We start from the raw sequence: 13,557 nt of genomic DNA, 5'->3' as shown, positions 1-13,557 counted from the left end.
GGAAGGTGGCGCGAGGGGTGAGGGGTGTGGGGCGGGGCGACCTATGGCCAGCATCTCTGGCTGTGGCCGAAAAACAGATGACCGACAATTAATAACTGCAAAAACCAGGCGGGGATGCCATTATACACCTGCAGCGTAAACAGCGTAAAATCGAGCATTACGCTGCCTGCCACGAGCGTGGCAGCAAACAACTTTGCCACAAATTGTGGCCGAGATAAAAGTGCGCACAAGTTGAAAACAGTACGAGTAGCAGCAAAGCAACAACATTTTATGTGTATTAAAAACGGGATGGGAAGGAACAAAACACGGCAGCAACGGCAGCGGCAGCCAGCACAGATTATGTTTGCGGTTCGTTGAGCACACAATAATTCCATCAATTCCATCGTGGGTGTGGATGCGGGCGCGGGCGTGGGCGTGGGCGTGACAGAGGGCGGTCTGCGGGGTCACCACAGAAACACGAAAAAAAGTGATGCCAGTCCTACAGCTGCTGGCTGCTGCACTCGCTTCTGTGGGTGGAATGTTTGGTCAGCGATTTCGCAGCTGTCCCGCAGGGCGTATGCCTAATAATCGAACAAAAAGATCTTGTAGGGACAGCGTGCCAGACGTCACCCCCGCTTCCACTCCCGCTCCGGGGCAGTTGGATAGTTGGCAAACATTTATGCAATTACTAATTGAAATTCAAATCAGTCACGATTTTTGCACCTGAGGCCCGAGCCCTAAAAAGTAGGCAACGAAAAGTGTCCCCCCTCAAGGAGGAGGCGCCCAATATGTATGTGGGTGTAGAATATTTTTCGGGTAAGCATACAGGACGGATAGGCGTATGGGCGTATAGGCGTGGTCTGGCCTCAAACTTTTCTAATTAAAATTGTGTGGCTGTTTAAGAGGTTAAAGCAGAGAGCACAAAGAGAAGATGGCTGACTGGCTGGCTGGCAGTAAACGAGTTTTAATAGAAATTACATTAATTAATTTTTAAAATATGCTTAAATAAACATTTCTATGCATTAATTAATACACTCCCACACACACACAAACGCACAAACTAACACGGAGGGGTAGGCAAACAATGAAACGTGACTGCCACTAAAACAGCGACTGAAACAGGAATAAAACTAAGCCAAAGCCCTCGTAACTCCACAACACTTTGGCAACAACTTTGGCAGTCGGGTGTGGGCGTGGACCGTACTACTAATTAAAAAGCTATCATTAGGTTTAAACTCGGCCATGGCTTGTTTATGCACTTTAAGCCATTTTAATTGGAGGTTAGGTAAGCCACCGAAACAGCATTTCGAATGGGGGGTCGCTGTGTCATTGGGGTCTGTGGTCCATCGTTATGATGTGACACGGAATAAACAGATTTGGATATTACTCATTTGGAACGAGTGTTTTGTGTGCTTTCGCCACATAATTGCTAGCGATTTGGCCAGCTTCCAAATTGACTTGTTTTTCCTCCACTCACCCGCGACCACCCACAAAATGGTTAACTCTATTGGTTAGCTATCCTTCTGGCCCTCTGGCCCTCTGGCCCTCTCTGCTCTTCTGATTTACGAGTGTGTCCGTGTCCCCGGTTCTAACCCATTTTTATGGCACTTCGAGTGACCCACTTGAACCACAGCATGCAGTGGTCTCCAGACCAGACCAGACGAGACCAGACCAGACCACGGAGTCTCCCTTGAAGTCGCAGACGCGCAGTCCCTTGAGGCGACCACATCCATGGATGCCACATGCATGACAAGCACTTATGCAAATTATATGGCATACTTATGGACGGGAAAGGCAGAGGACGTGGCATCGACTTTGGCTGTAGCTTTGGCTTCATTTGCTGCCATTTTGATCGGGTTTTTGAAAGATAACAATCAGTTGAAGTACTTTACATATCCCAAAAGTCGCATCCAACGAAATTTAAGCGAACAAATTACTGAGAACACTCTTCAGATTTCCCCACTGTTCACTTGTTCCTGAAAAAGTTCGAAATAAACTTCAAACTAATTGCAGAAAATGCATATAAATGGTTGGAAAATTCAGGGGAAACTCAGAAATAAATTCAGCATACTAATGAGAGAAGAATGCACTGGTTTGTTCGGATCCGAGAACTTTTAACGAGCAGCCAAACATTTCAGATATTCGTAGTTATTTCCAGATGAATTCCAAGTCAATAATTTCCCCAAACCCCAAGGGCATTCCCCAGTGATGTCCCAGTGATAAATGACACCAGAAATAATTACCACATCATTTTCACAAATTCGAATTTTCGCTACCGCCGCAGGCTACCTCAAATTGCAATTACTTTATGCAGAATTAATTAATAACTCATTTGGAATGAGAGCGCGACTAATTCGAGCCATTAATTTAAAGCCATTAAATATTACCAATGTGTAAAGTGCGTTTTCCCCCTGCCTAAGCAGATTATGTGTAACAGCAGATATATACATATATAATTTGATTTAAAGTTTATAATTGACAGACTGGGTCTTGACACGGACTCGACTCAGTTCGCTGCTTCTTTGGCGTCGTCAAGAGATGCACAGCAATGATACAACAAATACGTAGAGAGTGGCATAAAAACAAAGGGAAGTTCGTGTAGTACATATAATAGGTAAATAGATATACATACGGTATATAGGGTCCACGTCGATGTAGAGTGCTTTATCTGAATGCTGATGATATGGAAATTACAAATGACATTGTGCGTTTTCGGGTGGGGCGAGGTGAGGGCGAGGGTGAAGTCAGACATTGTCAAATTGTTTAGAAGCGAAACGCAGGACAATAAAGAAAGCAGAATGAAAGCAATGAATATTTTGAAAAATGACTTTTCTTCAATACGGTTCTCCTCTGGTGCTCTTCGGAGGAAAATGGTAATGGGAAACTCGGCGACTGAAGCTGAGACTAAGACTGGGACTGGGAAATGGGAAATGGGAATGATTGGGCTATTTTTTTTGTATTTTCTTGTTGCAATATCGCATGAGTCTGGGTTTTCTCATGTCTCTGTGGAGGAGTGTGTGTGGTCTTAAAATGTTTAATATGGATTCAATTATTTTGTTGTGTTGTGTTGTGTTGTGTTGAGTTGTGCTCTTCATTGGTTTTCGTTTGGGGTACATTACAATTTTCGGCTCCATGGCGGGCTTAGGGGTTGCCTTCGTTGACTTCATTTCTCCCTCCTTTTTAGGGGGGCTGCGGGGGCGATCTCTTCTTTTTTTGCTTCTCTGGTTTTTTGTAATTGAATTTGCGATTGGATTTCAATTGGGCTTAGTTCGGTTTACAGTTAGCTGATAACGACCGATTCGATTTGCGGTAGGAAATTGTTGCGCTTCTCTGGTCTCTGGTTTCTGGTTTCTGTTCTCTGTTTTAATTATTCCTGCCCCATTGGATTTGCGCTCTAATTTTCATTTTCATTTTAATTTCTTTTGTTGGATTATTTTTGTTGTATTTTATTATTCATCTCCACTTCTGTTCTGTTTTTTTTTGTGCTGGCGGAAGGCGAAACCGTTTTGTTCTCGTTTATTTTTCATTTGAGTTGCGAAAATGTTTGTTGAGGCCTCTATTTTTTCGGTGTTTTTCAATTGGATTGATTTTCGGTTTGTTAGTTTTTTATTTACTAATAAAATGCATGTAAGTCAGTCCGTCGTTTCACAATTTTTTTTGTTTGTTTGTGGTATTCTATAATTTATTTATTTCATCGTTTTTGCGGGGATTCGGCTGTAATTTGGATATTGAATAATGAAAAAAGCACTTTTATTCACACGCACCGAACATTGAAAACCAATTAAGTAACGAAAGTGGCACTGGGCAAGTGGCAAGTGGCAAGCGGAAAGCGGAACTTTGCACCCATCTGTGGCAGCAACTGGCAGACGAATGCTGGCTCTCTTGCTGTTAGTGTTACTGCTGCTGCAGTTGCTGCCACTGCAAGTACGGGACGCACAACAAGTGCATGTGGAAGACAGACCAGAGCAGAACAGAACAGACCGCACCCTCTACCTAACTGCCACGCCTTTGTTGCGACAATTTTGCTGTCCATTAGACTTGCCACACGGACAACGGGACACCCACACACCCGCACACACACGCATAAAAAAAAAATAAAAAAAACCCGCATGCACCCACTCAAACAAACACACACTAAAGTTTTAGCTACTGTTGGATTCTGTTGAAATTCGTTCAATCCCGATTTCCCGATATAGTTTCAAGTCCAAGGCGTGCACGGCGCTTTGCGCTCAAAAGAAAAGACGACTTGATCACAGCATGGAAAATGTTCAACTGACCGAGGCACGGACTCGTCCGCCGGAGAAGCGAAGCTCCGGCTGGGGCTGAAGCCAACCGGAGGCCGCTGCTTTATCAGCTCGTGGCGCTCGTTCTGTTGCTGTTGCTGTTGCCCCCGAAGTCCTTGGCACTCGTTCGGCTTTCGCCAAGCATCGGCGGGGGCTTGGGCTTGGTCTCGTGCTCGTTTCACTCGTTCGCGCAAGTCACGAGACAGAGGCAGCAGCAGCAGCAGCAGCAGCAGTGGCCGTGGCAGAAGCAGAGCAACAGCAGCAGCAGCAGCAGAAGCAGCAGCAGCAGCAGCATCATCCGCAAGGGAAGCAACATGTTGGACGCATCCTTGGCTGCTGTTGGCTCCCAAGGCTTTGAGTGGAACTCAGTTCTCGTGGTGTGTCGTCACGTGTTGCACGCTGGCATTGAGACCGAGTGAAAGCTCTCCTCAATTTCGGTTTGTTTTGCTTGCCTACGCCCTACGCGATGCCCCTACGCGGTCCCCCAACTTATGGCCGATGATGATGATGATGAAGGCTCTGTCGCAGCGGCCTCGTTCGAGAACGCTGGATATCCTTCGCAACGGAAATTATGCATGAGCGGGATATGTATTACTCTACCATCGAACAATGGGAATACTCGTACACCTGGCTTTTCCTTGCTTTTCTTTTGAGCTTAGCTGTAGCTTTTCATCAGCATTTGGTAATTGAAGGCTGTTTTTGTTTTTCCCCATCTCCATCTTTCCCCCACCCCCAACCCCCAGGCTGTAGCTCTCTTATGCTACGACTGATAGCGATAGCAAAGTTTTTCGGTTATTCTCGGAGGTGCATTCACACATGGCTGCCTCGCAGTTGCAAAAGAACAGGGGCAGGGAGAGGGAGAGAGTGAGTGCAGCTTAGAGGGGGCATTGGGCGGAGAGGGGAGTGGGTGGGGGTTATCTCGCATAATGCAATTATGCAATGCCTGCAGGCGGAACTTCTTTGGTAATAAGCACTTGCCGTTCTCAGAACGAAGTACCCAAGTCGCTGAAGAAGTCGCTGCCGCCCCCTTTAACCCGCTAAAGCCGCCAAATCATTCCCTCCCCTCCGTCCTCTTTTGTTGGACATGTTTTGTTTTATACGAGTCTGATGCTCACAATTTATGCACTTTATTAATAAAGTTTTCGACCCAGACAGAGCGGAAACACAAAACCTTTTTGAGCAACAAAAAAAAACAGAAAAATCAAAAAAATAAATCCAAAACTTTGAAAAGTTCTGTATTTTAGGCTTCCATCTATGTGTTCAAATAATTTAGATACACAGGGAAACGTAGTTTTGGTTTTGATATAATGAAAAACCGACACCTTTAATATGGATGGTGCTATTTTCTCTGTTCAGCAAAATTATTAAAAAATTTAATGGATTGAATCGAGTTGAATGAAAATGTTTGTGGCATGGAATTAAATGGTGCACGATATACCTGAAAGACATATGAAGGGTGTCTGTTGAATGAAAACTGAATTGCCCATACAATATTGTACGAGTATATTCGAAAACCATTGACAAGCTGTATTTTTGCAGGTGAAAATATTTATTAAATCGAACAATTGCAATGCATTACAGTAGATTGATATTCTTTCAAACTACAGCATTCACAGACTACTTATTGTTTTGACCACTTTGCCCGTTTTGCCCGTTTTGGCCTTGTCCACTTTGCTGATTGCCGTTTCCACCACTCGGAGGGGCTTTCGGGCCCTTCTGGGGCTGGGGCTGGGCCAGGGCCACGGCAGACACCTGCTGGGGCCACTCAGACTGGAAGGGAAAGGAAATGCGGGGAAAGGACATTTGCGGTGTGAGCCTTCTGGCCTCTCAAAATTCAACTCTTACCAGTCCCAGGGCCAGGATGAGCAAAAGTATGCCAAACAATGCGAACTGCTTCATTTTCGGATTTGAATTTGAAACTAAAGCGAGACACACACTGGCGGGCACTCTTTATACTCGCAAATGACTGGCAGGCCCCCAGCTAAAGATTCTTATCGTCTCTGGGACTATGGGTTCACATACGCGATTGACGATCAAACAAAACGAATATATAATTCGACAATTAAATGCTGTGCAATTTGTCAACCAGCTCTCGCATCTGATGTACATTTCTGGGTGGCGTGTGTGTCGTGTCATTAGACAGGTATTAAATAAATTATAAACAGAGAGTGAAGCGAAATTAAATTGCATTTCCAAGTGCATTTGTTTCGCATTGGAGATTAGATATCAGCACCGATGGGCTAGTCGAATTTTCAAATATTGCATTTAAGGTTCAGAGCAATAATTTCAGCAAACACTTGGCCAAAGCAGACTTATAATATAATCTGATTCAAAGGTCGTAAGAAGTTAACCCCTGAATATGTTATTACTCTTTTATTAAGTTTGTCTTTGGGAGAGCAAACTATTTATTATTAAGGCTCGATTCTGTGGGTTTTATGCGGTCTTCTAATTTGAGTGTGTGCCACCAGCAGTCGCGCCCCCGCCCATCCCTCTCCACGGACTGACAGTTGCCGGCTCGATCCCCGGAGCCGGTAAAATGCAAACCCCACCTGTGTGGGCTATGCAAATCACCTTGGGGCCACGGGCATGGGGACGGGCATGGGCAAAGGCGAAGCAATTTCGCTTAGCATTTTCCAGCGTTGACTGGCAAAATGTCTTCAGTTTCAGTTTGAGATTAAATTCTGCCAACGGTTAGCCAAACAGAAACAAGCACAAGGGCCACAAGGAATTTCTAGTTCGAGGAAGGCGGCAACAAAGGGCATGCCCTTCCCTCCGCACAGGGGAAAACACTCGTACATGTGAAAAGTTCGTGCCACACGTGGGTGAGTGTTTGAGTGTGTGAGTGAGTGTGAGTCTGTTGAGGTAATAAATATTCCCGTTTGGGCGAAATATGAATATTGAATATGGCTATGGCCCGGCTATGGTCGGAGTCTGGGAGCCTCACAGAATCGAGCCACAGAATAAACCGCAAGCGAATGGCAAAACGCTCAAAAACCGTCGAGCGTGAAGCTATAAAAAGTCCATTGTGAGCGGAGGGAAGGAAGAATGAAAGGATGTGTGTGTGTGTGTGTTGTGCGCGCCAGGGGCAAGAGCAAGTGTAAGACCAGAAAGAAAGCCAGGACCAAAACCGAGAGCCACTGGTAGTGCTGGTCCTTGCCCGACGCCACCAGCATACATTGTGGATGAGCACTAATGAAGTTTCGGCTCGTCCTTTCACAGCTGGCTGCCTCATTGTTTGACTTTGACTTTGCCACTACTCGTACCATCCACTTGCCACTAGCGCCAGATCTTCCTGCCATGCCCCATCGTCTGCGTCCCATCATAGCAACGGCAACGGCAACGCTCTCGTTTCAAGTTTGGTTACTCATGAATGTTTGTTCAGTCAACGTTGGGTCCCGCTTGGTCTTTTATGATCTCCCCTGTGTTTTGCTGCCTCACCAACACTGCCCCCCCACCCGTGCCTCGCCAGCCTATTTTATTTATGTTCATAATAGGATTTTTATCAGAACTTTTTCCCGAATTCATTCTGTAATGAGTATTTAAAAGACCCTCGTATTCGGACAAGACAAGGACGGGAGGAACCCGCAGAGCACTTTTCGCGTTTGTCTTTTGACACGCCCAATGCCCACTCAACTTTCTATGACAACCGCCTACACCTCCATCTCCACCTCCAGCCCCCTCCATCGGTCGCACCCACAACAGAGCCTGCGTGGATGTGCTAAATGGAGATACATGGGCTTGGAGATACCCTACACGGAGGATAGCAACAGCCTGGCTATACTTGGATTGTGAAGGAGACTCTGATCCTTAGAAAGGGAAAGATCCTTAGCCTTGTTGGGCATAAAGTTAGAAGCAGAAAGAAATTTAGACATCGTTGAAATATCATAGAAATTCCTTGGACATTTCAATGGGAATTCTCATGTTCTTTTCGCCTCCATCATAGTTTTGGTGTCCTCTCTGATGATTTTCCCAGCACTGTCATCTCGCACCAGCAACTTTTTGTTTTTGTTCTTGACTAATTTGCTGCAATGTTCATTCATTATAATAATGCCGGTGTGGAGTCCTCGGAACGTGGTTCTGGTCTGCTCTGAATTCAGAGTGGAGCTCCTCCCGAAACCGAAACTAAATAATTGCCAAATATTTGCGCAAGTTCTTCCGTGGCGCATTCATCTCATTATGGTTTCACACCGATGGACATGGTCGGGCTTGGGTCAGATTTCTGGGCAGGGTGTTGCCCAGAGCACCTTTCCGTAGATGCTCCTCCAATGGCCTTTGTTTGCTGGAGAGCAAAGCCCTTAAGTGATTATAAAAGCCTGTCTATATCTGGCCAAATTTGCTGCTTAAACATGGCCAATTTAATTTCGGCCATGCCCAGTCAGGCACTTTGCCAAAATCAGCCTGGTGTTGCCCTTTTCCCATTGGCTTTTCCACTGGGCTCTCTCTGCAATTAAGTCAAGTTTGCCGCGGCTTTGAAAGCCGAAACGAAAGTCAAGGACCAGCAGGCAGTAGGCAGCATGCGGCAGGAGTTAGAGGCAGTTGCAGGGGCAGAGGTGACTATTTAAAAGTGCATTGCTCTAAATGCTCGCTGAATGCCCCTGAGTGCAGCTCGAGTTTGATTAAATCAACTATTCAGGACCCAGAACGCGACCCATTCGAGGCAATCACTCGAGGATTACAGGCACACTATGGAAATCGCTTTGGAATGATGTGATGATTGCCGACTACCGACATCCGACAGCCGACAGTTGACTAATGCAAATACACACATTTTTCCACAGCACTGTCCGGACTCCACCGTCCAGAGTTCGGCGATAAAAGCACAGGAGGGAAAGGGAAAGGGGAAGGGAAGAACTTTTCAAAGCATCATTAATCATGGAAAGTTCAGAGGGACTTAATCCTTGGGCAGGGCATAAGCCTTTGTAGAGCTGTCGATATTTGTTTTTGGTTGCTGCGCAAATTGAGAAGGAAAATGAGGATGACAAAGTTCTTGTTTCGTATGCCATGGATGATGTCCTGCCACCCCTCTTCCCTATCCCATCCATCCCAATACTCCTCCATCTGTCTATCTCTGGATCTGGCTCTGGCTCTGGCTCTGGCTCTGGCTCTGACTCTGGTGCTGGGCTATGGCTCTGTCTCTGGCTGCGTGCAAATATGTTTTATCATATTTGTTTGGAATGCTTTGCATTTTTTCAGCTTGTGGTTAACAACACACGCACACACAGAGATGCTACACACACACACACACGCGCATAGAAAGAGGACATTTCCTTTGTCTCTTGGCTCGTCCAAGCTTTCCTTTTCTTTCCTTTCCTGCTCTTTTCTTTTCAGCTGAACCGTGTGGCTCACTTGGAAAATACTGTAAATATTTTTAATTCTTTGCCAGCGCCAGAGGGCCAGCGGCATTTTCAGCTTTTAAGCTAAAGCTATGATAATAATTTGGTCCCTGAAATACTTGCGGCTCAGCAATGGAGATGAGCTGGAGGATGAGAAGGGTCTGGCCATGGGCACGGGGCATGGGCAATTGGAATGCCTTTTGTGGTCCGCAGTAACATCGTTGACGACGGCGTGTTGATTAAGCACGGGCAAAAATAGGGTAGGGGAATGGAGGGGATGTCTGTACTTGCTGGCTCTGAGGAATACAGGGGGCACATTGTTCCTCTTCGGGATGGTATTCCCTCCGCCTGATGACAGCAGGAGCAGGCAGCGAGGCAGCCTCAAAGTGTAGCTGCAAGTGGATAATAACTGACGGCAACTATGCGCATTTGTTTTGTGCGGCAAAGTAATGAAACAACAGCCCAGCCCACAACACACAGGCGAACCCGAAAAATGACAACGCTACAGAGCGCGAGAGCCGCGGGCAGGACAACAGCCAGAACGGGCACGGGCTCGGGCACGGGCACGGCAGCAGGACTCTACTGCAACAACATCAACATCTGCCACAGAGCAACAGCAACAAACTAAGGAAATTGCGTGCATAGTGGAAAAAGTTTTCTGAGCGGCCCGTCGACGTCATCAGAGCGGGGAAGTAACTCGGAGCTGCTTTGTCATTGCCGCAGATTTAGCTCAAGAAATTCATAGCTGCATTTCACATTTTCCATGTTGCGCACACCATGAATGTACTCGCCTAAGAACGGGGTACCAGCAGAAGGAGCAGAAGAAGTACAGCAGGAACAGGAACCGGAAACCTCGCCTGGCCGCCATTTTTCGAAGAATGCGAGCGCGCTCGTGCATTCATTGTTGTAGGGGGCGGGACGCCAACTCAGAGCCAACTATGGGTGGGAAATGTTGAAACTCGAATCTTCACGGATTTGGAATTCCAGGAAGAGAAATCTTCTTTGAACATCGGACGGACATGTTCAATCAATCCGCTTTGCAGTGCTGCAAAACCATAGCAAACGATGATAATTATCTTCACAGACAGTACCAGGAAATAGTCGGCTTATATTTGTCAACTTAAATTAAAATTCTGGCTAAAAACAATATGGCAGAGGTTTCCTTTCTTAACTTCCGTTTCCACCCTGCTTCGTCCGTCTTGCGTGATCTCAAGGTCAAGGTTCCATCAGAGTCGTTCATCAGCTGTACCTCTTGGGTTTCCCTACCATTTTGCTGGTGTTTTCGAGCTTTTGGGCCCACAGTGCGGCATGCGGCGCGCGGCCTGCCAGAGCCAACACGCAAATTAGTTTTAACCAGCCATTGTCACGCTGTGGCGGTGAACGTGGACCCCATTGTGCTGCAGCCAGAGTGCGGCTCCCGATTAAGTGCGTCGCCTTGGAAAAGGGAGCACTCTGTGGCATCCATCTGGACCTGGGAGCAGTCGCAGCTGCTGTGTGTTGACGTTTAACTGCCTTTCCGACAAAAGTTTCCCTCTGCTAGCAGCTAGCTGTCGTAGACCTGAATCAGTTGGGCTCCCACTGATGTGTCTCATGTGGGTGTGTTCTCAGCAAAGGGTTAGAGAACGGGGGGCGGTTGCGGCCACCAGCTCTAATCAACGTCTAATTAATTTTCATGCCAGCTCTTAATCAAGGTACAGAGAGTTGGGGGGAAATGCATGATTGATGGTTGATAATTGGGGAGGGGCGTTTAAATCCACTCGCCACGCAACCAAAATTATCGAGCAAACACATCGAATGGGCTTGCCACCTTAAGCTGCCACACAAAATAGTAGTAGTCTCTGTGCTTGTATCGTATCGGTGTTGGTGTGGCTGTTGGTATTGGTTTTTGTGTGAGATGCAACATGTGATACATGTGTCCTAGTTCCGCATCCGTTACTGTGTTGTTATGCAACACAATGGCACACATAAATGCAAGCAATGGTTCGCAGAGGTGGAGGGCAGGAGGCCTGATTGCGTTTGAGTGAAAGCTGCCCTCAAAAGCCCAGTAAGCTGAAAAGCTCAGGGCCAGTGTGCTTAATATAACAGTATAACAGAAGCTTACAAAACTAAAACAGCTTTTCGCAGAGAGCTTTATTAACATTCGAAAGCTTTTACATAGAAGTCCCCATAGGAGGGGACTCTTACGAACCCTTACGAATCGAAATATTCTGCAGATTTTGCCGCAGGATTTCAGGATTACATCTAGAAAACTACGTTGGTTTTTTGTAAAATACTTTTTCTTGTGGTTTTTGGTAGATTTGTTGTTTGTGCTTGTACTTACATTTCGTTTTGTATTCTATATTTGAAATATAACGAAACAAAATACAATACACACGGCATTAGATATGTGATCGTATCGCATGGAAGGAATATCGAATATTGAATATATCTATGTATGTGTGTGTGTATGTGTATGTGTCTTTGTATGCATGTACGAATACGAATACCAGTACGTGTATATAGTTTAGCAGTAAAGTAGGTATGTATATTTACAATGCCGTGTTCTGCGTCGAGTTTCAAGGATAATAACGATGCGCGCTTCAAAAAGAAGGTATCTATATATTGTATTGTACTGTAACTTGTTCCATTAGAATCGCATTTACTTAGTTTCTACTTAGAAATGGGGATTGATTGCGGCAAGCAGGGATATATGTATAAATATAATATAAAGTCTTCAAGGGGGATTCACATGGCAGTATTAAGCATTTTGGTTGGCAACACTTTACGGGTTGGGTTCGTCATCTAGTTCTTCCACTTACCCATATCATCGATGATAGGTGCCATGCGCAGCGTGACCCCAATCAGCATGAGGCACATGAGCAAAAGCAAACAGGCGGTGGCAATGATTGTCCATCGTGCGCGCTTCGACAAATCGTGTGGATCAATCACCTGAACCAAAATAAACCATTTTTAGCATCTGTTTTAATTCAGATCAGTTAGCATTTACCTTAATAACCTCCGTGTCCAAGTCCTGTACAAGTATTTTGGGTTTTTTGTGCCGATGACGCTTTTTGTGGCGATGCCTGTGATTGAAAGTACAGTTGGTAATGGTTAATCATTCGTTTACTAACACTGGTAGCTTTTTAAAAGCTTTCTCAGAAACAGATATCACTTAATGGTTATTTCGGGTAGAATTTTTTAAATTAATCAGTTCACGTTAACATCCTCCTCCTGCTACCCTCAACCATCCCTCCAACGGTTTATCCACACACACACAACACACACACACATACACACATACACATGCGAGTATGTGAAACAGAAGCTTAAACATATTTGCTCTATTTCCGTTTGGGTTTTGCAAAACTTCCGCATTACAAAGCTGCCGCAATTTCCCCTCTACCTGCCCCAACCCAAGCCAGCCCCCATCCCTCCCCCCCCCCCCCTTCAGCACCTTCCCATAACGATGAACAACATGCCGACAACCATTGCTGGATTTTTGCAACGGAAGTTGCCTCCTGGCAATGGAGGAACAGAAAAAGAGAACAAGCGAAGCAGCAGCAGCAGAAATAACATCTGGCGGCAGGCGGCAGGCGGCAGGCGGTGGCAGGCTGTAAGTTGGGTTGGCAGTCAATGCCATTGTCCCACCCACTTGCCCATGCATGGCATGGCCGTCCTTTAACTGTTCGCACAAAAGCTTGTCAATCAATTTTTGCCTGCTCAGTGTCACGCGGACGGGGGCGAAGCTACCTCCCGCCCTTTCTCCCAAGGGAAGCTGCCACATTACGGGGCATATTTGGCCAATGGCCAATCGGCAGGACATTTATTAGTGCAGCTCAAGGACATCGGCATCGGCCATTTGTTGTTGTTGCACCTGTCCCCCAAAAAGGGGACAATTATTTATATGCTCTCAGATCATTTCTCAAATCAAGCTGATTGGCAATGCGAAGGGGCGGCGGGTGGTACGAGTGTGGGACAGCTTG

At 46.0% G+C, this 13,557-nt stretch overlaps 2 protein-coding genes across 6 annotated transcripts in view; both read right to left on the bottom strand.

Annotated features, from left to right (window-relative positions):
• LOC108159273 overlaps positions 1-13,557 on the bottom strand; it is a 69,797-nt gene that overhangs the window by 37,887 nt on the left and 18,353 nt on the right. For 2 of the 5 annotated variants that reach the window (XM_017292433.2, XM_017292432.2), the window contains exons 6-7: positions 12,582-12,657; positions 12,394-12,523 (exon numbers count right to left, since the gene is read on the bottom strand). In XM_017292433.2, coding sequence (XP_017147922.1) covers positions 12,394-12,523; positions 12,582-12,657 — 206 coding nt within the window. Of the gene's footprint in view, positions 1-3,098; positions 3,694-4,114; positions 4,262-12,393; positions 12,524-12,581; positions 12,658-13,557 lie in introns of those variants that run through there. The other 3 variants (XR_004472607.1, XR_004472606.1, XR_004472608.1) reach the window with 3 other exon arrangements.
• LOC108159283 lies at positions 5,789-6,218 on the bottom strand. Its single transcript, XM_017292443.2, has 2 exons — positions 6,108-6,218; positions 5,789-6,032 (listed from the first exon to the last, which is right to left on the bottom strand). Exons 1-2 carry the CDS (start codon positions 6,159-6,161, stop codon positions 5,880-5,882), a joined length of 207 nt encoding a protein of 68 aa, XP_017147932.1. The 5' UTR covers positions 6,162-6,218; the 3' UTR covers positions 5,789-5,879.

This window comes from Drosophila miranda, chromosome 3 (genome assembly GCF_003369915.1).
Source record: "Drosophila miranda strain MSH22 chromosome 3, D.miranda_PacBio2.1, whole genome shotgun sequence".
NCBI classification, from domain to species: Eukaryota; Metazoa; Arthropoda; class Insecta; order Diptera; family Drosophilidae; genus Drosophila; species Drosophila miranda.
This window is presented reverse-complemented; position numbering and strand designations above follow the sequence as displayed.